This window comes from Pithys albifrons, chromosome 6, assembly GCF_047495875.1.
Source record: "Pithys albifrons albifrons isolate INPA30051 chromosome 6, PitAlb_v1, whole genome shotgun sequence".
NCBI classification, from domain to species: Eukaryota; Metazoa; Chordata; class Aves; order Passeriformes; family Thamnophilidae; genus Pithys; species Pithys albifrons.
Window position 1 is genome coordinate 2087529 of NC_092463.1, and position 26373 is coordinate 2113901.

The 26373-nt window shown below is 44.3% G+C and overlaps 1 protein-coding gene across 1 annotated transcript in view; it reads right to left on the reverse strand.

Annotated features, from left to right (window-relative positions):
• MAP4K5 (mitogen-activated protein kinase kinase kinase kinase 5) overlaps window positions 1–26373 on the reverse strand; it is an 88516-nt gene that overhangs the window by 5625 nt on the left and 56518 nt on the right. Inside the window, exons 5-27 of the mRNA XM_071557185.1 lie at window positions 22709–22764; window positions 22145–22192; window positions 22010–22052; window positions 19829–19901; window positions 17893–18024; window positions 17244–17306; window positions 16680–16761; window positions 16054–16170; window positions 15842–15920; window positions 14674–14732; window positions 14218–14282; window positions 11541–11585; window positions 10596–10638; window positions 9812–10022; window positions 9201–9310; window positions 8547–8588; window positions 7223–7307; window positions 6324–6403; window positions 4492–4552; window positions 3672–3674; window positions 3469–3583; window positions 3289–3347; window positions 1336–1439 (exon numbers count right to left, since the gene is read on the reverse strand). Coding sequence (XP_071413286.1) covers window positions 1336–1439; window positions 3289–3347; window positions 3469–3583; window positions 3672–3674; window positions 4492–4552; window positions 6324–6403; window positions 7223–7307; window positions 8547–8588; window positions 9201–9310; window positions 9812–10022; window positions 10596–10638; window positions 11541–11585; window positions 14218–14282; window positions 14674–14732; window positions 15842–15920; window positions 16054–16170; window positions 16680–16761; window positions 17244–17306; window positions 17893–18024; window positions 19829–19901; window positions 22010–22052; window positions 22145–22192; window positions 22709–22764 — 1775 coding nt within the window. The remainder of the gene's footprint in view (window positions 1–1335; window positions 1440–3288; window positions 3348–3468; window positions 3584–3671; window positions 3675–4491; window positions 4553–6323; window positions 6404–7222; window positions 7308–8546; window positions 8589–9200; window positions 9311–9811; window positions 10023–10595; window positions 10639–11540; window positions 11586–14217; window positions 14283–14673; window positions 14733–15841; window positions 15921–16053; window positions 16171–16679; window positions 16762–17243; window positions 17307–17892; window positions 18025–19828; window positions 19902–22009; window positions 22053–22144; window positions 22193–22708; window positions 22765–26373) is intronic.

Genomic DNA, 26373 nt, shown 5'->3' on the forward strand with positions numbered 1-26373 from the left:
AGATCACATGGAATCATAGAATGGGTTGGGTTGGAAAAGATCTCCGAGATCATCAAGTCCAACCCTTGGGCCAACTCCAGTCCCTTTACCAGATCATGGCACTCAGTGCCACGGCCAAGCTCAGCTGAAAAACCTCCAGGGATGGGGAATCCACCCCCTCTCTGGGCAGCCCATTCCAATGCCTGAGCACTCTCTCTGCAAAGAATTTCTTTCTGCTCTCCAACTTCAATTTCCCCTGGCAGAGCTTGAGCCCATCGTGCCCCCTTGTCCTATTGCTGAGTGCCTGGGAGAAGAGACCAACCCCCACCTGGCCAGAACTTCCCTTCAGGCAGTTCCAGACAGTGCTGAGGTCACCTCTGAGCCTCCTCTTCTCCAGGCTGAACACCCCCAGCTCCCTCAGCCTCTCCCCACAGCACTTGTGCTCCAGTCCCTTCTCCAGCCTCGTTGCTCTTCTCACTTGGGTTGGAAGAGACCTCTGAGATCAGCAAGTCCAACCCTTGATCCAACCCCACTGTGATCACCAGCCCAGGGCACAGAGTGCCCTGGGCTGGTGATCACAGTGGGGTTGGATCAAGACATGGTGGATTCTCTGTCCCTGGAGGTGGATTCTCTGTCTCTGGCCCCACTCCAGCCCCTCAATCTCTTTCCTCAGCTGAGGGGCCCAGAACTGAACACAACACTCAAGGTGTGGCCTCCCCGAGGCAGAGTCCAGGGGAAGGGTCACTGCCCTGGGCCTGCTGGCCATGCTGGTTTGGATCCAGGCCAGGATCCCCTTGGCCTTCTTGGCCACCTGGGCACACTGGTGGCTCCTGTTGAGCTTCCTGTCCCTCAGTCCCCCCAGGTCCCTCTGCCTGGCTGCTCTCCAGCCACTCTGTGCCCAGCCTGGAGCGCTGCAGGGGGTTGGGGTGGTCAACGGGCAGGACCTGCACTTGGCCTTGTTGAACTTCATCCCATTGCAATCAGCCCATCTCTCCAGTCTCTCCAGATCCCTCTGCAGACCCTCCTGCCTTCCAGCAGGTCGACACTCCCTCCCAACTTGGTGTCATCAGCAAATTTCTTCAATACAGATGAAGTAGAAACAGAAGTGTGAAGGCAGAGTGAACATCAGCCTGGGCAGAGGTGGGTGAGGGGCTGGGCTGGATCCAGCACTGAAATCACTCACATGATTTCAGTCACAGGGTTTTCTGAGTCAAAACATGTAAACAAGGCAGATTTTTCAACCACTCACAACCCACAAATGGCACCAGACTGGGATGTGCTTCCCATATGACAAACTCTGGAAAGGTTATTGAACAACTGTATAATTATTGCACCAAACTAAGAGTAACTCCTTACCTTTATTAACATGAATTTCTGCATTGGCTCATACCACTGGAGCAGAACAATTCCAGACTGCAGTGCTCCACACAGGTACTTATGGCCCGTGTATGGATTTCGTACTACAGAAAATAAACACACAAAACCCCCAATAATTTTCAAGTCCTGGAAGTTCAATGCACAGGTGGATAAAAACCTCTACAGGTATCTTTGCAATAGTGTCACAAAATCAGGTAATGAGGGTTGGAAGGGACCTTAAAGACCATCTCATCCCACCAGTTTCCCACTGGCTGCCATTCCAATATCCACAGAGATTATTATTGTGTACACCCCAAATTCAATTATCACTATAATTAATTACCAGCAGCATCCTTGGTGTTCCAGTTCAGAGGCCACAAACTGTAACTCCTCCCCCTGGGGCTGGGTGAGCTGGGTCAGGTTGGGATTGAAATAAAACAATTCCCAGGAAGAAAAAATGGGAAGCTCAGAATTCCTGGGGAGCTCTGACAGCTCCTTCTGGGCTTAGGGAAGGATTTTAAGCTCAGCTGGACACAGGATGAGCCTGACTTGGGGAATCACTTGTAAATATGGCTGTTGTGGACACTGTGGATGAGCTAAACAGGCTCTCCAAGTGGCAAATAAATAGTTTATATTCATTTTTCAGGGTGTGAAGGAACAATTTGAGATGTGGCACTTGGGGACAGTGGTGGGCTGGGCAGTGCTGGGGGAATGGTTGGGTTTGATGATCTTCAGGGCCTTTTCCAAACTAAATTATTCTGTAATTATATAAATGACCTGGCCTGGGACACTCCCAGGGATGGGGCAGCCACAGCTTCTCTGGGCACTTGTGCCAGGGCCTGCCCACCCTCCCAGCCAGGAATTCCTACCCAATATCCCACCTGTCCCTGCCCTCTGGCAGCGGGAAACCATCCCCCTTGTCCTGTCCCTCCATGCCTTATCCCAAGTCCCTCTCCAGCTCTTCTGGAGACCCTTTAGGCACTGGAAGGGGCTCTCACTTGTCCCTGGAGCCTTCTCTTCTCCAGGTGAGCCCCCCCAGCTCTCCCAGTTTGGCTCCAGAGCAGGGGGATCCAGCCCTGGAGCATCTTCATGACTGGGTTGGAAGGGACCTTAAATCCCATCTCATCCCACCCCTGCCATGGGCAGGGACACCTCCCACCGGCCCAGGCTGCTCCAAGCCCTGTCCAGCCTGGCCTGGGACACTCCCAGGGATGGGGCAGCCACAGCTTCTCTGGGCACTTGTGTCAGGGCCTGCCCACCCTCCCAGACCCCAATTCCTTCCCAATATCCCACCCAGTCCTGCCCTCTGGCAGCGGGAAACCATTCCCCTTGTCCTGTCCCTCCATGCCTTATCCCAAGTCCCTCTCCAGCTCTTCTGGAGACCCTTTAGGCACTGGAAGGGGCTCTCACTTGTTCCTGGAGCCTTCTCTTCTCCAGGTGAGCCCCCCCCACCTCTCCCAGTTTGGCTCCAGAGCAGAGGGATCCAGCCCTGGAGCATCTTCATGACTGGGTTGGAAGGGACCTTAAATCCCATCTCATCCCACCCCTGCCATGGGCAGGGACACCTCCCACCAGCCCAGGGTGCTCCAAGCCCTGTCCAACCTGGCCTGGGACACTCCCAGGGATGGGGCAGCCACAGCTTCTCTGCCCAACCTGTGCCAGGGCCTGCCCACCCTCAGTCAGAAATTTCTTCCCAGTATCCCACCCAGCCCTGCCCTCTGGCAGTGGGAAGCCATTCCCTGTGTCCTGTCCCTCCATCCCTTGTCCCCAGTCCCTCTCCAGCTCTCCTGGAGCCCCTTTGGGCTCTGGAAGGGGCTCTCAGGTCTCCCCAGGTAAACAATCCCAACTCTGTCAGCCTTTTTTCTGACCAAAGAACTAACTCCAAGTTTATCAAAAAGAAGTGAGTTTCAGACATGCCAAGGCCAGGGAAACCAAAGCTGAACATCTGCTCACCTATACAGCATTTGTGGCATCCTTTTGTGTCAGGGATCTTGGTTGTTAAGGCAAATTTCCTGGAATGATAATCACCAAAAAAATCCATAAGCAAGAAACATCAAAGCCCTTCATGCAGCAACTCAGCATTTATGGTTATATTCACTTATTAATAACTGTCTGGAAGTGAAAGGTTTGTACCTGGGTAATATTTTGTCAGGAAATCTGTGGGTTTGGATATGAGCAGCCAATCCTGTCTTTTTGGCTTGTTCAAACAAAGCTATTAAATTGTGGGAGTAGAGCTGGAAGGTTTTCCCTGTAAGAGAGAAGGGCAGAGGTGACATCCCAGCCACCCCTGCAGGGAGAACTGATCCCTTCAGGAAAAGGGAGGGATGGAAAAGTACCTTCTGGAAATATGGAGCAGGAGCAGCAGGCAGGGCAGGGCAGGTGTGGGGGAGACAAAACAAGACAATAATAATTAATATAGAGAAAACAGAGCTCATTACAGTAAAGTCAGGTTTATGTAAAGATTTTTAGAAGGCTGCAACTATAAAATAATCAATTATATCAGGATATTTTTTTTATGTATAAATGAACATTAGTGTTGTTACACAAACCCTGAGTGTTTAAAGGCACAGTCCCACAATCACTCTCCATCCCACAGGGCCTGTTTCCTACCTGGAATATCCTATTCCAGGACAATGGTTATTCCAAGAGTCAGTGTTTCCAAGCAGCAAGAAGTGCTGGATCAGCAGCACTTCACAGTCCCCTCATCTCCTCCAAACTGACACACAGTTTGGTTTAGAATCCCAGAATGGTTTGGGTTGGGAGGAACTTTAAATCCCACCCCATTCCACCCCTGCCATGGGCAGGGACACCTCCCACCAGCCCAGGCTGCTCCAAGCCCTGTCCAACCTGGCCTGGGACACTCCCAGGGATGGGACAACCTGTGCCAGGGCCTGCCCACCCTCCCAGACACCAATTCCTTCCCAATATCCCATCCATCCCTGCCCTCTGGCAGTGGGAAGCCACTCCCTGTGTCCTGTCCCTCCATGCCTTGTCTCCAGTCCCTCTCCAGCTCTCCTGGAGCCCCTTCAGGCCCTGGAAGGGGCTCTCAGGTCTCCCTGGAGCCTTTTTCTCTCCAAACAACATTGTACTGAATTATTACTTTAAATGTTCCTCTTTATTTCTAATTTCCACCATTCCCCCTCAATTCCCACCTACCTGACAAGGACATCAGGGTGTTGTTGATCACATAGAGCCAGGTGCATTTTCGGGGAAATAACTGAAAAAAAAGAAAATATTTCCATTGAAAGAAACACACAGGAACTTCCAGCTGTGATTTCCTCTGCCTGCTCCACCTGCACCACCATTCCTGCAGGGATCCACACTGGACACAGCCCCAGTTCCCTTTCAGTTCACTGGTTTGGATCCTTCCTTGGCCCTCTGTGTTTTGTGGGATGCCCCTGCCTGGCTGTGCTGAGGCTGCTCTGGGCACAGACCGAACATGCAATATTGGCACTGAATTCTGTCCCAGAGGGAAGAAGTTGCTCACAGGGCACCTGCTCTGGATTTGAGGAGATTTTAAAGTTAAGAAGGATCTCTAGAGAAGGGAATTGTGATGAAAGTGATGGGAAATGACAGCCCTCAGAGTGTCACAGAGAAGGGATAAGGGTGACAAGAGCAGGGCAGGGATTTTGTTGTAGAAATTTCTGATAAGAAACAAAGGAGCTTTGAAAGGAAAATTGTAAAAACAAAATCCCCTTCCAGCACCTAAAGGGACTCCAGGAGAGCTGGAGAGGGACTGGGGACAGGGATGGAGGGACAGGACACAGGGAATGGCTTCCCAGTGCCAGAGGGCAGGGCTGGGTGGGATATTGGGAAGGAATTGCTGGCTGTGAGGATGAGGAGGAGCTGGAATGGATTTCCCAGAGGATGTCCCATCCCTGGGAGTGTCCCAGGCCAGGTTGGACAGGGCTTGGAGCACCCTGGGCTGGTGGGAGGTGTCCCTGCCCATGGCAGGGGTGAGATGGGATGGGCTTTGAGGCCCTTTCCAACCCAAACCATTCCATGATTTTTTGATACAATTCCATAACATACTTTGTCCCATGAGCCACTTCTATGTGCAAAGTAAGAAAATATGTGGTAGAAGCAACTGCAGAAGGAAAAGGAACTGGACATGAACTCAAAGTATCTCTCAGTAATTTGGTTCTTAATAGAACAGGTCTGTGTCTAGTCAGTATTTCCACTGCAAAACTAAAAATGGAATTAAAATATCCTTCTGGAATTGGGAGGTATTAATTAACCTTGCAGAGACAGCCAAGCACTTTGGAGGATTCCCTTACAATCAGAAATTGGACAAGCAGTTCCAAGTGTGCATTTGGAGGGGAGAAAATGAAATGAATAAAAGGAAATGTGGGTATAAGTGGTGTGGCAGAAGCCCCTGGGGTTTGGGGAGGGTCCCACCTGAGCTCTGCCAGCTGGGAATGTCTCATGGAAAAGGAAACTTGCACATTGGGATGCACTGAATGTTCTCCCTGCCCACCCCTGGCACTGCCAGCCTTTCAAGGGGATAGAAAAAAAGCACGTGGAAGAGTCCAGAGAAAACTGCTGGATGAAATAATTCAGGAGAACATCCAAGAGATTCCAAGAACATCCTGCTGCTCCTGACTCTCAAAAGGCAAATGTAACACCGTGGTTGGATGAAGGGGCTTTGGAAAGGGACAGAGAGCCCAGGAGAGGCTTCCTGGGGAGAACAACAGCAGCTGCATGGGGTGGGTGAGGGCTCTGGAAGATTCCAGAGGAGGTGCAATGTGCCATCTAGTGGGGATGGGATGGAGGGGAAAGGGCAGGGAATCAGGACAGGGAAAGGAGAGATTGGAGAGCAACCAAAAATTCAGGCAGCTCAAGGAACTGTTCAGCCCTCCCTGCCTGGCTCTGCTGGGAAGCAGTTTAAGCCACAGTGCCTGGTGTCCCACCTTTTACCTCCACAGCCAAACTTCAGTGCTTCCCAATATCCCAAATCTATTCTGGGTCTTCAGTCCCCCCAAACTCACCTGCTCCATTGTGGCCTCGTGAAGTTCATTCAAATTCAAAGTGTAAATCCCTTCCTCTGTGCCAAAGATGATGTACTGATCTGGACCATGGAGGGAAATGGGTTATTTCCCAAGCTCATCAGCAGGTTTAAAACACAAACCTCAAGTAACTTCATGAACTGATTATTTCCAGGCTCATCCCCACATTGGCAGGTTTAAAATACACACCTAAAGTAACTTTAAAAACTGGTTTTTTCCAAAGCTCATCACCAGGTGTAAAATACAAACCTCAAGTAACTTCATGAACTGATTATTTCCCAATCTCATCACCAGGTGTAAAATGCAAAGTTAAAGCAACTTTAAAAATTGATTGTTTCCCAAGCTCATCATCAGGTGTAAAATACAAACCTCAAGTAACTTTATGAACTGATTATTTCCCAAGCTTATCAGCAGGTTTAAAATACACACCTCAAGTAACTTTACACACTGATTTTTTTCCAAAGCTCATCAGCAGGTGTAAAATAGACACCTAAAGTAACTTTATGAACTGATTATTTCCCAATCTCATCACCAGGTTTAAAATACACACCTAAAGTAACTTTACAAATTGAATTTTTCCAAAGCTCATCAGCAGGTTTAAAATACAAACCTCAAGTAACTTTAAAAAATGATTATTTCCCAATCTCATCACCAGGTATAAAATACAAACCTAAAGTAATTTTACAAATTGATTTTTTCCCCAGCTCATCACCAGGTGTAAAATACACACCTAAAGTAACTCTATGAACTCATTATTTCCCAAGCTCACCCCCACTTTGGCAGATTTAAAATACAAACCTAAAGTAACTTTACCAATTGGTTATTTCTCAGGCTCATCCCCTCTTTGGCAGGTTGGAAACACCATCCTAAAATAACTTTACCTTTAGTATCTGGATGTATCCACGATGTTGCACAATTGATCTTCAAGGGACAACCATCAAAGACTTTGGAAAAACAGGCTCCCATCTGAAAGACACCAAAAACTGAAGCCTGAAACGAATTTAGAGTATAAAGAGTTTATTTCCAGGCCACTCCCACACACCTGCAGCCACCACTGCCCTCCCTTTTCCCACACAAACTCCCTCTAAAATGTTGGGATGCAAAACATTTGTACCTTCCCCACAAGCTACAGCCTCCCAAAGCTTTCTGTGGACTTCAAATCCATTTAGGAAATGGAAAAAAAGGGATTAAAATGGCATCAACAATTTTAAATCCCAGCTGGGTTAAGAACAATATACCCTGGAGGGGTTTAAAAGTCCTGTGGATGTGGCACTTGGGGACATGGTCATAGAATCATAGAATGGATTGGGTTGGAAAAGACCTTTGAGATCAGCAAGTCCAATCCTTGATCCAACCCCACTGTCATCACCAGCCCAGGGCACAGAGTGCCCTGGGCTGGTGATGACAGTGGGGTTGGATCAAGATGTGGTGGATTCTCCCTCAGTGCCACATCCATAGAATGACAGAATCATAGAATGGATTGGGTTGGAAAAGACCTCCAAGATCATCAAGTCCAACCCTTGGGCCAACTCCAGTCCCTTTACCAGATCATGGCACTCAGTGCCATGTCCAATCTCACTTTAAAAACCTCCAGGGATGGGGAATCCACCCCCTCTCTGGGCAGCCCATTCCAATGCCTGAGCACTCTCTCTGCAAAGGATTTTTTCCTGCTCTCCAACTTCAATTTTCCCTGGCAGAGCTTGAGCCCATCGTGCCCCCTTGTCCTATTGCTGAGTGCCTGGGAGAAGAGACCAACCTCCACCTGGGACTGAGACAGGGCTCAGTGGTGGCCTTGGAAGTGCTGGAGTCATGGTTGGACTCCATGATCTTAAGGCTATTTCCCAACCTAAATTGATCTATAATTGTACATATGAATTCTGAGTGCTCATATAAATGGCACATGAAGGGAAACCAAGCAGCACTGAAGCAGTGACAGCCTCTCATCACTTCCAGTTCTTCCCATTTCTCTTCCTCAGGAGCTGCCACTGGAGATCTTGACTCCGGAACCAGGGAAGCTCCAACCCTGCACATCCAGGCTGGAGAGTGACTGGGAGGTTTTACCCACAGGGAACAGACATTGTGGGATCAATACAGGAGAACTAACTGGCTGTGAGGTGCAGAAAAATCCCAGATGAGCTGGTGCCTTATCCCAGCAAAATCCTGAGAGCAGGTTTGGGAACTCCCAGTGCCAATGGAATTTCTTACCAGCACCTTTGGAGTCGGAGGCAAACCATTGATTGCTGGTTTCTGTGGGAAGAAACAAAGCTCATGAAACACCTCCCAGCAGCTCCCAACAGCTCCCAGAAGCTCCCAGCAGCTCCCAGTGGCTCCCAGTGGCTCCCTGCAGCTCCCAGCGGCTCCCAGCAAAACCCAACAGCTCCCAGCAGCTCTCACAAGCTCCCAACAGCTCCCAGCAGCTCCCAGCAGCTCCCAGCGACTCCCAGCAGCTCCCAGCAGCTCCCAGCGGCTCCCAGCAGCTCCCAGCAGCTCCCAGCGGCTCCCAGCGGCTCCCAGCGGCTCCCAGCGGCTCCCAACAGCTCCCAGCAGCTCCCAGCAGCTCCCAGCAACTCCCAGCAGCTCCCAGCGACTCCCAGCAGCTCCCAGCGGCTCCCAGCAGCTCCCAACAGCTCCCAGCAGCTCCCAGCAGCTCCCAGCAGCTCCCAGCAGCTCCCAGCAGCTCCCAGCAACTCCCAACAGCTCCCAGCGGCTCCCAACAGCTCCCAGCAACTCCCAGCAACTCCCAGCAGCTCCCAGTAGCTCCCAACAGCTCCCAGCAACTCCCAACAGCTCCCAGCAGCTCCCAGGAACTCCCAGCAACTGTTGGCACTGCCAGCACAACCCCAGGGCCACGACACCTACAGGGAAGTCTCTCTTCTCCTTTTTCCTCGGGAGCTGGGGGATGTGTCCGGAGCCCTCGGCGCTCTCCTCGATGAGTTTCAGCATGCCATTCCCATTGCCATTCCCATTGCCTGAAAGGAAGCACAAACATCCCCTGTGGCTTTTCTGACACAGTGGAATAGAGAATCTCTCCTCCCTTGTGCCCAGCAGGAGTGGGAAGTGGGCACTGACACTTCCACAGCCACTTCCCAGGTAGCTGAACATTCCCAGGACAACTGGCTGCTCTTGCCCGTGCTGAGTTACACATTTCCCATCATCCAAACAGTTCCTGGGCCAAATCCCACTGGGAATAAAGCTGTGGCAAGGTCCTTGCAGATGACCCTCCCCAAACATTGTTCTTCTCCTATCCCTGCAGGCCAAACATTAATGGGATTGACAGGCTCAGTGTCCTTGTTTTGGGAAGAACATTCCCACTGTGGGTCACGGCTCTAAATAAGGACCAGCACACATGGAAAAAGAAAAGCTGCCCCTTGTGATCAGTTGTATTAAATCTCTGAAGAGAGTTGGCTCTGGAAACAATTCCTTTTCCAGGATGGAAATACCTTTTGCTTCAGGACAGGTGAGGCCCTTACCCAGGTCGCTGTATCTGGCTGTGAGCAACCCAGGGCTGCTGATGCTGCTGGTCATTCCAGTGGGGCTGGAATCAGCCTGGGGCCCACACACTGGGATGCTCTGTCTCCTGTGGGCTGGGGGAGCTCTGTTCTGTGGCTCTGGGAAATGCTTGATGGTCTGGCACCTCTCATCATCTGGGAGGTTTTCCTCGGGATAGCAGTTTATTCTCGGCTGCAAGAAACCAGAGGTGGGATGGGATGGGATGGGATGGGTGAGGAACTGGGAATGGCACCCAGGAAGCATCAAATTCAGATGAGTTTAACGCAAGTCAGAACTTCTACATTAAAAAAATATCAGCCTTTGAAAATTGTGTGAATTTTGGGCATCACCAAAGCTCTCTGAGCAGGTACAGGACACAGGAAAGGGCTGGAGCTGTGCCAGGGGAGGTTCAGGTGGGATCTCAGGGAAAGACTTTTCCCCCAGAGGGTGGTGGGCACTGCCCAGGCTCCCCAGGGCAGTGGGCATGGCCCCAAGGCTGCCAGAGCTCCAGGAGTGTTTGGACAATGGGACAGGGACAGGGTGGGATTGTTGGGGCGTCTGTGCAGGATCAGGAGCTGCACTGGATGATCCTTGGGGGGTCCCTCCCAACCCGGGACATTCTGTGAAAATCAGACATTTGACAGCAGAATCATTTCAGGTGTTCCCCTCCTGTGGAGAGTGAGAGGCAGAATGCAGAGCAAGAGGCCTCTCCAGGCTGCACAGGGGGGATGTGCTTCCCAAACCCTCCAATCCCACATTCCCTACCTTGGGAGGCAGAGGGGGAGGCCCCGCTCGCTTCAGGGTCGACCTGCAAGGGAAGGGCAGTCACTGGCTCAGTTAAACCAAACCCAGAGTGAAACCAGAACTACTGGAGAAGACAGACTGGAAACCAGATGAACCAGAGGCAAAGAAGAGGCAGATCAGAGCTTTGCACACACAGGGTTAAGCTGAAGTCCCAGAGCAGGGAAAAGCAGGTTAATGTTGTTGGAAGTGCTGGTTTGGGATAGACTCCTGTTCTCCCATAAATGCCAGAGTTACAGAGCTTTGTGGTTAGGAACTAAATACACATTCAGGAGCTGGATCTGAGGCTGCAGAGGGACTTTGGGCAAGGGATGGAGGGACAGGATAAGAGGAATGGCTTCCCACTGCCAGAGGGCAGGGTTAGATGGGATATTGGGAAGGAATTCCTGGCTGGGAGGGTGGGCGGGCCCAGAGAAGCTGTGGCTGCCCCATCCCTGGAAGTGTCCCAGGCCAGGCTGGACAGGGCTTGGAGCAGCCTGGGCTGGTGGGAGGTGTCCCTGCCCATGGCAGGGGGTGGGATGGGATGAGCTTTAAGTTCCCTTCCAACTTCAACCATTCTGGCATTCTGGGATCCAGTTTGCAGCCTCCACTCTGGATCAGACAGACCTTTGGGCACCAGAGGAGCTGCCTGTGAGCTCTGCAGGATTCTCTGCCTGTCCTGTCCCAGCCAGGCTGGCTCAGGGCTGAGGATCCACCAGCACCAAATCTGCTCTAAAGGATCACTCTGAGACAACCTCAGGTAGCAGAGCAAGGGGGAAGGTGTCACTTTGGACACTCTGAGGGCCAGGAGAGCAGCCCAGCCTGGAGAGCAGCCAGCCCTCAGTGCCTGGTGGGTGGCAAAGCTGCTGCAGCAATTCGAGGGCAGGGGGTTTGGAGCCACCACAGTGTGCAGGAAGCAGATCCACTCACTCTTCCACATCTTCGCTCCCATCGCCAAACTTTGTGAGCAGCCCCCTAAGGTAAAATAGTTATAAAATTAAGAGCTCTGCTCTAAGTGCAACCAAACCCATCCCTGTTGTCACTCAGTTCCACAACAAGCATCTCCCAGCCCTTTCCAAAACAAACATTTCTCTTATTAAGCTCTTTTTTTAAATCTGTTTGGTTCTTTCCTTCCCCTCACCCCCCCAAAAATCTCAATTCCACACCAGACACCACCAGCTTTCATTTCCCTGCCTGGAATGTTAAATATTATTGACTTGTCTAACAACATAAAAGGAGAAAAAAAAACAACAGAGGAAGTCACAGGGAGACAAATGGAGAAAAGCCTTTAAAGGGAATTTTCCTTCTCTATAAATATATATATATATATACACAAAAGACAGACTGTTTCCCATTACATTGGGAATTTTTGTTTCAAGGCTACCCCAGGGACAGCAAAAAAAAAAAAAATAAATTATGACTACAGGATCAAAGCAGCACTGAAAATATGACCCTGAAACCAACAAAAACTGATAAAATTCTGCAGAATGGCAATTTTCAAGTTGTGTCTTTAAAGGGCAATGACCAGGAAAACACAGCCAAGTTTGGATTAATGTAAAATTTCCCTGCAAGTCATTCTGAAAGGGAAAGGAGCAGTTGCCAACAGGAACTATTAAAAATTTAAAGGAGAAAAAGTCTCTCTTTTTCAAAGGTTTTTGTTGCCCAGAGAAGCTGTGGCTGCCCCTGGATCCCTGGAAATGTCCCAGACCAGGCTGGACAGGGCTTGGAATAACCTGGGATAGAGGGAGGTGTTCCTGCCCATGACAGGGGTGGAATGGGATGAGTTTAAGGTCCTTCCAACCCAAACCATTCAGGGATTTTATGAAAATCATAAATAAAAACCACCTCCATAATGCAGCAAATTTATACAAAAGTGATTTCAAAATGCTACAAAGGAAAACCAGGACTAAGTTTGATCAGCAGGTCCTGGTATTCCCCCTTTCCAGTCAGTTCCTGAGCTGGAGATCAGTCACCATCACTCCACAAAAGCCAAAGGGCATGAAACAAGGACTCCCCAGCAAACATCCTCCCTGGACATCCCTGGGATCACTCAGAATTGTTGGGACAGAGGAGTTATGCATTTCCTGTTTATCTTTCCAGCTGGAAGGCTTTCCAAGTGAGCAGCACAGAACTGTCCTGCCTGTCCTCCTTCCAATACTGAATCCATGTCCATGTCCTCATTTCCAGCCCTGGAATTGTTTGCTACAGCCCCAGCTCTGCTGCTTTAACACAGCCTGGTACAGACAGAGCCACAGCAGCAGAATCAGAGTCCCTGTGCCAGGAGGAGCTTCCCCTCCCTCCCTGCTCCTCAGCCTGCAGATTCCAGCTGCCTGCAAAAAACCAGGCTCCAGCTCAGCAGGGAGCACACCCAGAGGGGGAGGGAGGGCAGGGAAACAATCCTGGCTTGGCTTTACTGGGCAGGGAGAGGCAGAGCCCCCCAACTGCAGGGCTCAGAGCCCCCCAAAAACTCCTCCTACAGTGAGAACACAAAGCCCAGGTTGAACTCCAAAAGCCCCAAATCCTGGCAGTCCCCACACCCTCCAAGCTTTCCAGGGGGCTCAGTGTCAGCTGACAGCTTATGCAAGGCTTTCTCTGCAAAAAAAACCACCCAAAGACATCCCCTGTTTGCTGCTCAGCTCCAAATGAAGGTGGGGAAGAGGCTGTTTTAGCTGAGCAATGATCTCAGCCCCAGCACCACCTTTCCCTCTCTGGGCATCACTTGGTCCTGCTGAACCTCCACACTCCCCACTGCAAACCCAGGGATTGCCTTGAAAGGCTCAATTCACTGTTGGCAGCTAAAAAGGAAGGTATAATAACAACAAATACAATAAATGTCTCAACCCAAGACTTACACTCTTAATAAATTCAGTCCTAACTCAGAGATAATTGTGCCCCTGTACTCCAGACCTGCTTTATCCTGGGGGAAAGCAGCTCCAGCACATCTTTCCCTCCAATATTTCCCCCCCACAGACCCCCCTGGGCACACTGCAGTGGGACTGCTGGGAACACTGAACCTTCAGAAAGTCATAGACCTCTATCTTTGTAATTTAAAAAAAATTCATAACAATCTTTACTTTTTCTGAGGTGTTTTTGTGGTTGAAACATTCTTCCTAAAAAGGAGGTAAAATATCAGCTTTATTTAAATCTTAGGGGATTGGAAACAAACGGTCTTTCTAAGCAAGAGGCAGATTCTTTGAACCCTCAGAACTGGTTTCCCCTCCCCTTTCTGGAGCTCAGGGCTTGTCACAGGGTGTCACAGGGTGTCACAACCACAGCCAGGGCTCATAGAGAAGTGTGAGCCAGAGCAGGATCAGCCCTTGCAAGGCCACCAGCTCTGCCTCAGCAAACTGTGCCTGTGTCATGTCAGGGTCCTGCTCCTCCATCTACACTCCCCTTGCCACCTGTAAACCCCAAACAAGCTGCTGATGATTCAAAGAGATTAAAACTCAATCTCCAAGAGAACTGACCAAGCAGCTGCAGGAGAACTTCCCACAGGGTAACACCTCCTTGTGGTTCAGGGCTCATGGTTTGATTGTTCCACCCTATTTATTTCAGTGCAATTTCACACTAAATCACAGAAATAAAAGCTGGTTTTATCTGCACTTACCTGCTGCTTCCACCATCAACAAAAGGATTCCAGTGGGAAGCAAAGTCACTGCCAGCTGCCACCACCTGAAGATGCAGAAATTGCCATTTTTTCACCTCCCCATGTCAAACTGAAGTACCTGATCCACCCCAAACAGCCCTGCAGAACCATCCACAAGCAGTAAAATCAAATTCCAAAGGGAAATAACACTTTACAATCTCCAAAGGAATTGTTGATAAAATATTTTCTTCCTCTTAAGACTTTGGAAGCAGCAGCTGGAAATGGTGGAATGTTGGGATCAAGTGGCAATAAAGGAAAGGAAAAATTTATGGTGAAGACTCAGTAAGGATCACTTGGGGAACTTAAAAATAGGGAATTTAAAAGCCATTTTCCCAGCAATCCCCTTAAGAGCTGAACCACAGAGCAGTGAAGACACCCTGATTTTAATAAAGGGATTCAAACCAAACCTGTGCTCACCATTTCATCCCGAGCTTCTGTTTCCTTCCTTAGAGGAGGCTCAAACTGCAGCTTATCAACTACAAAACAGGGTATTTCCATAATTAACACACAGATATTGCACCAGGGCCCTCCCAGTGCTTCCTGCAGTGAAATGCACGTTGTAACACATCTGAATATTGTGTTCATTTGCCTGTAAAACACCAGCCTTGCTGTCTAAATGCCTCAAGCTGCAGTCACGAAACCCACAAGAAAGCCCAAAGTGAACACCAAGGCACCATATGAAACACACCAAAAGGCAGCTATTTAACCACCTGCCACTTTTAAATGCATGTGAGAGAGAAGAAAAGAGGCTTTTTTTTCAAGGGCAGGTCTCCCAAAAGTGTGATGTACGTGATGCAGAGGAGCCACAAAAGGCCTCAGTCCAAACCTGGGGGGGAAAAACCAGTTCTACCCTCAAAATTTCAACTGAAGCAGTGAATTAATATTAATTATTGCTGCTGAAGATTCACATGCATGTGCTGTTTCTCCTGGGTTTGTTTTGCAGATCATAGAATTATAGAATGATAAAATGGATTGGGTTGGAAAAGAGTTCTGAGATCATCAAGTCCAACCCTTGATCCAACCCCACTGTGATCACAGAGTGCCCTGGGCTGGTGATCACAGTGGGGTTGGATCAAGACACGGATTCTCACTCAGTGCCACATCCATAGAATGACAGAATCATAGAATGAATTGGGTTGGAAAAGACCTCTGAGATCATCAAGTCTAATCCTTGATCCAACCCTGTGCCCTGGGCTGGTGATCACAGTGGGGTTGGATCAAGACACGGATTCTCACTCAGTGCCACATCCATAGAATGACAGAATTATGGAACTGACTGGGTTGGAAAAGCCCTCTGAGATCAAGTCCAATCCTTGATCCAACCCTGTGCCCTGGGCTGGTGATCACAGTGGGGTTGGATCAAGACGTGGATTCTCACTCAGTGCCACATCCATAGAATGACAGAATCACAGAATGGATTGGGTTGGAAAAGACCTCCAAGATCATCAAGTCCAACCTTTGGTCCAACTCCAGTCTGTTCACCAGATCATGGCACTCATGGGAAGAGGCTTCCCAGAGCACACAACATGGGGCTCCCCCAGGCCAGACATTCCCCCAGAATGGGCAGAGCCCCCCAGGACCTCACAGTTTATCTCCGACGCCGTTCTCTCCGCCCTGACGTTCCTGTTGGTGGAGCGGATGGTGTGGCGGATCACGGAGTGAGGCTGGAAGGGCAAAGGGGAGAGAAGCTGGATCTCCACCAACATCCAAACCAACAAGCCACACTGCTGAGCTGTGGCATTACATTCTCAGAGAGTTTAAGGTGTAGTTTTACCTAAAATGAAAGGATGTTCTCACCTCAAAATCATCGTCGTCGACTTCGCCGTAGTGTGTGTGGTTGTCGGGATTGTTGACTTTGTCCAACAGCTCAACTGCCAAAGACCTGGACAGGCCTGGCTGCCCCACAAAGCTATGCTGGAACCACAGGAAAAAAGAAGTTATAATATGCAATTAACAGGCAAAGTTCATTAAGAATGTTAATGAATTTTTTCTGCTCTCTCAACTACTGTGTTAGTAATTCCTGACTGGCTGAGCTTTCTGACCCTTCCAAGGACACCACGCTCTGGACTGGCTGTAAATTGGAAATTAAACTCTGAATCAGACAAATAATTAAATGTCATTTTTGTGTTCAGTGATGTTGAAGAAAGCAGAGATCCATGAACAGCTGAACTGGCAGGAAGGGTCCATGTCCACACAGCCACGAGGCTCTGACACCTCCCTGGAGCACATTCCTGGAGCTGCTTCTCTCTATCCACAAAATCCTGCCCTTCCCACAGACAAGGCCAACATCTCCCTCCTTCAGGTCTCCCCACCCACGTTTGAAATCAAAGCAAACAGGTCCCCTTTGGCCTCTCAGGGATCTGCTGCCCACCCTGGGGCGGGAGATTCCGTCCTGCTGTCCCTGAGGGTCCCACCCCACTCACAGAGAGCAGCCTGTCTGCTGTTGGCCTCTTCTTGGGGTTTTTGGTAAGTGCTATTTTCACAAAGTTATGGAATGTTGCTGACCTGCAAATTAAAACCAGGGGTTATGTTTCATTTTTCAAGGTACTGCTGATTTTATTACAATTATTAAACAGATCACAACATGAGTCAGGGTGTTGTTCAGGTACCTCATCCCAGGTTTGGAAAATTGAATTTCTAAGTTGACAAATTAGGAAAAAAAAATCCCCATTTTATTCATGGAACTTGCATGGAAAATATTTTTGTACAGAAAATCAGCCAAGCATTAAGGATTAAACCTTCAAGGATTAAACCATCACCTGTCCCACCCACAGGGGCAAATGTCCCAACAGGAATGAAGGAAAAAGGATAAAAATTATTTTCTTTCCTGGAACATACAAAGAGCACCAAAGAAAGGTCCATTCTCCACTAATGGCAAATAGTTTTTTCCCATAAAATCACAGATTTATAGGATGGTTTGGGTTGGAAGGGACCTTTACCATCATCTCATTCCAACAACACACTGAAAGGGAAGGAGTCCCACCTACCATTTTGCTTTTTCCTTTAGCTTTGGAGGTTGAAAATTACTTTTTGACATTAAAAACAGAGCCCTGAAGGTAAAGAAAGAATAATGTTATTACATGGTAAGGAAAGGAATGAATTCCAGTCTAACACCTGAACCCTTCCATACTTTAAGGTGAGAATCACACTGGTGGAACTGGATGATGGAAATCCATAATCCACTGTGGAAAGGACAGACACAGCAAAGCTGTGGATTTTCTCCCCTTTTCAGTGCCATAATCCTGCCAGACTTTGGGCTGCAGCTTCTCCAGTGGCTCAATGTCCCCAGATCTGCACCTGCTCTTCCCAAGGTTATGCATCCCAGAACCCCACAGGGATTTGGGCTGGAAGGGACCTCAAAGTCCATCTCGTTCCAACCCCATCACCTTCCACTGGCCCAGGTGACACTGAAAATGGAAAAAGGGATGAAATTTGGCTTTCAACTTCAAGTCAAAATGTCAGATTTGAGCTCCAGGCTGATCCCTTAAAACAGACATGGATTGAGCAGGAAGGAAACATTTGGATGACGAATCCCAGTGTCCAGCTCTGAGCTCTGGGGAAGGTCCAGCTGAATCCCACCAGCTCCTGCTGGGACTGCAGAGGGTCCTGCAGCCCAGGAACCCCCCAGGGTCCAACCTCATGGGGTGGAGGTCGAACATGGGCGGCTGCAGCTCGGCCAGCTCGATGGCCGTGATCCCCACGGCCCAGATGTCGCACAGCTGGTTGTACCCGCCGTTCTTCTCCACCGCCGCCACCTCGGGGGCCATCCTGCAAAACCAAGGCAGGGAATGCTCAGGGAAACCAGCCCCTCTGGCACAGCCCCATGGCCAGGAGGGGGGCAGGGAAGGGCCTGGTGGCCTGGGAAGCACTGGGAGGGGACAACTGGGGAAGCACAGGGAGGGGACACCTGGGGAAGCACAGGGAGGGGACACCTGGGGAAGCACAGGGAGGGGACACCTGGGGAAGCACAGGGAGGTGACACTTTGGGAAGCACAAGGCATTGATGTGTTTGCCAACGGTGACTTTTTGGGAATAACAAGGAAGTGACACTTTGGGAAGCACCAGGAGGTGACTTTTGTGTTTTGCCAGAGGTGACACTTTGGGAAGCACAAGGAGGTGACTTTTTGGGAAGCACAAGCAGGTAACACTTTGGGAAGCGCAAGGAGGTGACTTTTTGGGAATTACAAGGAGGTGACTTTTAGGAAGCACAAGGAGGTGACTTTTGGGAAGCACCAGGAGGTGACGTTTTGGGAAGCACAAGGAGCTGAAGTGTTTGCCAAAGGTGACATTTTGGGAAGCACAAGGAGGTGACATTTGAGAAGTACAAGGAAGTGACTTTTTGGGAAGCACAAGGAGGTGACACTTTGGGAAGCACCAGGAGGTGAAGTGTTTGCCAGGGGTGACTTTTTGGGAAGCACAAGGAGGTGACGTTTTGGGAAGCACAAGCAGCTAATATGTTTGCCAAAGTTGACTTTTTGGGAAGAACAAGGAAGTGACACTTTTGGAAGCACCAGGAGGTGACTTTTGTGTTTTGTCAGAGGTGACACTTCGGGAAGCACAAGGAGGTGACTTTTTGGGAAGCACAAGGAGCTGATGTGTTTGCCAGAGGTGACTTTTTGGGAAGCACCAGGAGGTGACTTTTCAGGAAGAACAAGGAGGTGAATTTGTGTTTTGCAAGAGGTGACTTTTTGGGAAGCACAAGGAGGTGACACTTTGGGAAGCACCGGGAGGTGACTTTTTGGGAAGCACAAGGAGGTGACACTTTGGGAAGCACAAGGAGGTGACACTTTGGGAAGCACAAGGAGGTGACACTTTGGGAAGCACCAGGAGGTGACATTTTGGGAAGTACCAGGAGGTGACACTTTGGGAAGCACAGGGAGGTGACACTTTGGGAAGCACCAGGAGGTGACACTTTGGGAAGCACAGGGAGCTGATGTGCCTGCCCCGGGCCAGGGGCTTCGTGGCAACACCAGGAATGGCACCAGGCTCATCATTCCTGATGAAAAGCTTTAGGGAGCAGATAATCCTCCTGCCCTCAATCCTCTTTCTCCTTGGATAACAATTCCAGGCCATTGTCTGGAGGGAGCTGTTTGCAGCCCCCAGGAACACCCCCAGGCCCCTCCCCTGCTTCACAGTGATGCCCAAAGCAGATAAATCTGCATTTATAACCCAGCTGCAGATTCACAAAGATCTATTTGCATATTAAACATGCAGACATTAATCAGTAGAAATGATAACTTGAAAAAAATCTGGTTTTCTTTCTGCACAGAAATCAGCAAGACATTGATTATTTCACTCCCTAAAAATACAAATAAGATGAAGAATAAAATCAGTGAGAAACTCAACAACCATTAGAAAAAAGGGAGAATATTCTGCATTAATAAACTCGGGGAAAAGCAGCAGAACTGCCTCAAACCTCAGGTAGCAACAGCCCAGCTCCAATCAGTGCTTCCCAGATTTTCACCCTTGGGGCATTTTGCTTGGAAGAAAGGGAATTTCTGAGTGTGTTTGAGAAGTTTTGGCAGAAACACAGACCCAGCTTTGCCCCCCAGCAGTGGCAGGGGTTTGTTACCAGTAAGGGGTGCCAATGAAGGATTTCCTCTTCGCAATGGTCGCCGTGATTTTTGCTGCTACCCCGAAATCAGCTGCAAAATAAAACCATCAGGGGCTGAAAAATCTCAATTTGACACCCAGTTCTACCATACTATGAAAGAACAACCTTGTTTCTCACCCCAATTATTAATTCATTAAGGTAAACAGTTCAAGGTTAATAATGAGATCATCAAGGTCTTCACTGACATGACTTCAAATCAGAGTTTGCTTTCCCTGCACAACCCACTCATGACCCTGCTCCTCTCCTGAGTCTTTTCCACCTCACAGAATCAACCAAAATTTGAGGATATTCAATTTAAAAGGTCCTTTCTGTGTGTTGCTGTGGAGAAGCTGTGATGGGACATCTGTGCCCTGGACACTGTCCAGGGGCCACCAATCCTTGGGAGCTGCAGAACATCAGGAGCTCCTGCAGAGCCAAAAATCATTGAAATCCTTTTTATTTGTAGCCTGAAAGCTGGAGATGACTGTGGGAATGTCCAACCAGCTCAGCAGGCAAAGAGGAGGGAACCAAAGTTTAGTGGAATGTCCTGTCAGTGGTTTATTCCTGGGGGTTTTTCCACCTTTAAAAGGCTGTTTAATGGAATGACTTTTCAGTGTTTTATTCCTGGTTTTTTCCACCTTTAAAAGGTTGTCCTTTCCCAACAGACCATTCCTGGATCACCACAGGGGTGTGAGAAGGTGCTGAGCTCCTGCTCATTCCAACTGGGCACACAGGGATGGGCATCCCAGGGCAGGTTTCATGGATACCCACTTGGCATCATCACTTTGGGTCATCTTCCCTTGCCCCAAACAATCATGGAATCATTTAGGTTGGGAAGACCTTCAACAGGTTGGGAAAGACCTTCAGTAGGTTGGGAAAGACCTTTAATAGGTTGGGAAAGACCTTCAATAGATTGGAAAAGACCTTTAATGGATACACAGTTGGGATCATCACTTTGGGTCATCTTCCCTTGCCCCAAACAATCATGGAATCATTTAGGGTGGAAAAGACCTTCAATAGGTTGGAAAAGACCTTTAATAGGTTGGGAAAGACCTTCAAGAGGTTGGAAAAGACCTTCAATAGGTTGGGAAAGACCTTTAATAGGTTGGAAAAGACCTTCAAGAGGTTGGAAAAGACCTTCAATAGGTTGGGAAAGACCTTCAAGAGGTTGGAAAAGACCTTCAAGTGGTTGTAAAGACTTTCAATAGGTTGGGAAAGACCTTTAACAGGTTGGGAAAGACCTTTAATAGGTTGGAAAAGACCTTTGGTGGATACACAGTTGGGATCATCACTTTGGGTCATCTTCCCTTGCCCCAAACAATCATGGAACAATTTAGGTTGGGAAAGACCTTTAATAGGTTGGAAAAGACCTTCAAAAGGCTGGGAAAGACCTTCAAGAGGTTGGAAAAGACCTTCAGTAGGTTGGGAAAGACCTTCAAGAGGTTGGAAAAGACGTTTAATAGGTTGGAAAAACCTTCAATAGGTTGGAAAAGACCTTCAATAGGTTCTGAAAGAACTTCAATAGGTTGGGAAAGACCTTTAAGAGGTTGGAAAGACTTTCAATAGGTTGGGAAAGACCTTCAAGATGTTGGGAAAGACCTTCAATAGGTTGGGAAAGACCTTCAATAGGTTGGAAAAGACCTTTGGTGGATACACACTTGGCATCATCACTTTGGGTCATCTTCCCTTGCCCCAAACAATCATGGAATCATTTAGGTTGGGAAAGACCTTTAATAGGTTGGAAAAGACCTTCAGTAGGTCGGGAAAGACCTTCAGTAGGTTGGGAAAGACCTTTAATAGGTTGGGAAAGACCTTCAAGAGGCTGGGAAAGACCTTTAATAGGTTGGAAAAGACCTTCAATAGGTTGGGAAAGACCTTCAATAGGTTGGGAAAGACCTTTAATAGGGTGGAAAAGACCTTCAAGAGGTTGGAAAAAACCTTCAATAGGTTGGAAAAGACCTTTGATGGATACACACTTGGCATCATCACTTTGGGTCATCTTCCCTTGCCCCAAACAATCATGGAATGATTTAGGGTGGGGAGACCTTCAATAGGTTGGAAAAGACCTTTAAACCACCAAGTCCAACCATTCTCAAGGGCACCACTGACCTCTGAAATGGCTTTTAAACCAACCCACATTATAAAATCCAAGCAACTCACCCAATTTGACGTCCCCATGGTCTGTCAGGAGAATATTTGCACCCTAAAACACAACAAACAACAAGTCCCAAATCTTTTTCAGGAATGTTTTTAAATGAAACTGGGAGATTTGAGGGTCTCCAAGCCCCAGGTTACCTTTATGTCTCTGTGCATTTTGCCCTTCATATGCAAATAAGCAAGACCCTGGAAATAAAAGAGACACAACAAATTATTTTGCCATTTAGTAAATTTAAATGTCCCAAGAGATTTTTCATCTGAAAATGGTGAGATTTGTGGTTTTCACACGGATTCAGTTCCTCGTCTCCCCCACAAAGCCTCATTTCAACCAGTCACGGGGTGACATTTCACACAGAGAAATGTGATTTTTTTTTTTAAAAATAAAACCTTCATAAAATTATATTTTTGATCTCCTGAAGGTTCCTTTAGGAAACAACCTGCCTGCACCTCCTTCCCTTGTATTCCTGAAGTTACCAGGAGTCACAAAAGATAATTTTATTTAAGTGGTTGCAGCAATTTCCCCATTAAATTCCCCCCCCCCCCACAGGGCAAGCAGGAAGCTGAAAATTGGAGCAAATATTTGCACGACTTTGATAAGAGTTTCTTGCTAATTTGTGTTTAATTGGATTGCCAAGGAAGGGATGGGACTGGAATAACCTTCCTGGGAATAAAGAGTGTCCCAGCCCTGCCCAGGGGCAGTACCTGCAAGGTCTCTCTGCACACATAAGCAATTTGGAGCTCGGAGAGGGGACCCGTCACTGCAAACAGAGAGAAAGGGGGAAGGTTATGGCACTGAGAAATAAAGATATCATAAATAGAGTAGGTATTAAATGATTAAACAGGGTAAGTTTAGAGCACTTATAAATAAATACATTTATTATATATTAAATAAATAGATAGTGGGTAAGTTTAGAGGACATATAAATAAATATATTATATATATTATATATTAAATAAATAAATAGTGGGTAAGTTTAGAGGACATATAAATAAATATATTATATATATTATATATTAAATAAATAAATAGTGGGTAAGTTTAGAGGACATATAAATAAATATATTATCTATATTATATATTAAATAAATAAATAGTGGGTCAGTTTAGAGGACATATAAATAAATATATTATATATATATTATATATTAAATAAATAAATAGTGGGTAAGTTTACAGCACATGTAAATAAATATATATATAATATATTAAATAAATAAATAGTGGGTAAGTTTAGAGGACATATAAATAAATATATTATATATATTATATATTAAATAAATAAATAGTGGGTAAGTTTACAGCACATGTAAATCAATATATAATCAATATATTATGTATTAAATTATTAAAAAAGGGGTAAGTTTACAGCACATGTTTCAACTCAAGATATATATATATATATATATATATATATAAAAAAATGTCTCACATATTAAATGATTAAAAAGTGGGTAAGTTTACAGCACTTATAAATAAATATATGTATTATCCATTAAATGATTAAAAAGGGGGTAGGTTTAGAGCACTTATAAATATATATATTATTTATATTATATATTAAATAAATAAATAGTGGGTAAGTTTACAGCACATATAAATAAACATATATATATATATCATATTGAATTATTAAAAAGTGGGTAAGTTTACAGCACATATAAATCAATATATAATAAATATATATTAAATGATTACAAAGTGGGTAAGTTTAGAGCACATTTAAATAAATATATTATATATTATCTATTAAATAGCAATAATTATATTTATTATATAATTGTATTTAATTATCTATATTATAATATTATAATATATAATTATATGTTATATATTATTATATTATTATTATATTGTATTATTAATATATTATTATAATATATCATTATAATATATATTATATATTATATTATAATTATATACATTATAATTAAATAGTAAGTTTACAGCACATGAAAATAAACATATTTTATATATCATATATTAAATGATTAAAAAGTGGGTAAGTTTACAGCACATATAAATCAATATATAATAAATATATATTAAATGATTTCAAAGTGGGTAAGTTTACAGCACATATATAAAAATATATTATATATTATCTATTAAATAGCAATAATTATATTTATTCTATCATTGTATTTAATTATATATTAAAATTATAACATATAATCATATATTATATATAATCATAATATTATTATAATATTGTATTATTAATATTATTATTTATATTATTATAATATATATTATATATTATAATTATATACATTATAATTAAATAGTAAGTTCACAGCACATAAAAATAAACATATTTTATATATCACATATTAAATGATTAAAAAGTGGGTAAGTTTACAGCACATATAAATCAATATATAATCAATATACCATGTATTAAATTATTAAAAAGTGGGTACATTTACAGCACATATAAATCAATATATAATAAATATATATTAAATGATTAAAACGGGGGTAAGATTAGAGCACATATAAATAAATATATTATGTATTATATATTAAATAGTAATAATTTTTATTTATTTATTTATTTATTTATTTATTTATTTATTTATTTATTTATTTATTTATTTATTATATAATTGTATTTAATCATATCTATTATAATTAAATAGGGAGTTCCCAGCACATGTAAATAAACACATTTTATATATATATATTATATTAAATTATTAAAAAGTGGGTAAGTTTACAGCACATATAAATCAATATATAATCAATATATTATGTATTAAATTATTAAAAATGGGTAATTTTACAGCACATATAAATAAAAATATTTCAACTCAAGACATATATATATATATATATAAATAAATCTCTCACATATTAAATGATTAAAAAGTGGGTAAGTTTAGAGCACATATAAATATATAGATTATCTATATTATATATTAAATAAATAAAAAGTGGGTAAGTTTACAGCACATGTAAATCAATATATAATAAATATATATTAAATGATTACAAAGTGGGTAAGTTTAGAGCACACATAAATAAATATATTATATATTATCTATTAAATAGTAATAATTATATTTATTTATTATATAATTGCATTTAATAATATATATTATAATTAAATAGTAAGTTCACAGCACATGTAAATGAACGTATTATATATATATTATATATTAAATTATTAAAATGGGGGTACATTTGCAGCACATATAAATCAATAAATAATCAATATATTATGTATTAAATTATTAAAAAATGGGTAAGTTTACAGCACATATAAATAAAAATATTTCAACTCAAGACATATATATATATACACACACACACACACATATATATATATGTATATACATATACATATATATATATATATATAAAAACCTCTCACATATTAAATGATTAAAAAGTGGGTAAGTTTAGAGCACTTATAAATAAATATATGTATTATATATTAAATAAATAAATAGTGGGTAAGTTTACAGCACATGTAAATCAACCTATAATCAATATATTATATATTAAATGATTAAAAAGTGGGTAAGTTTACAGCCCATATTTCAACTCAAGACATATATATATATATATAAATTTCTCACATATTAAATGATTAAAAAGTGGGTAAGTTTAGAGCACTTATAAATAAATATATGTATTATCCATTAAATGATTAAAAAGGGGGTAGGTTTAGAGCACATATAAATAAATATATTATATATATTATATATTAAAGAAATAAATAGTGGGTAAGTTCACAGCACATGTAAATAAACATATTTTATATATTACATTATTAAAAAGCAGGTAAGTTTACAGCATATATAAATCTATAATAAATATGTTATATATGAAATGATTAAAAAGTGGGTAAGTTTACAGCACATATAAATATTATATTATATTATGTATTATACATGATATGATTAAAAAGTGGTGTTTATAGCATATATAAATAAATATATAATAAATATGTTATACATGAAATGATTAAAAAGTGGGTAAGTTTACAGCACACATAAATCAATTTATAGTATATATGTATTTAAATGATGACAAAGTGGATAAGTCTAGAGCACATATAAATAAACATATAATATATATATTAGATATTAAAGCATTAAAATTGGGTATGTTTACAGCACATATAAATAAAAATATAATAAATATATTATATATTAAATTATTAAAAAGTGGGCCAATTTAGAGCATATATAAATATACATATAATATCTATATTATGTATGAAATAGTTAAATAGTGGGTCAGTTTAGAGCACATGTAAATAAATATATAACAAATACATTATATATTAAATTATTAAAATTGGGTATGTTTAGAGCACATAAATATATATATAATATAGATATGTACATGTTAATTGATT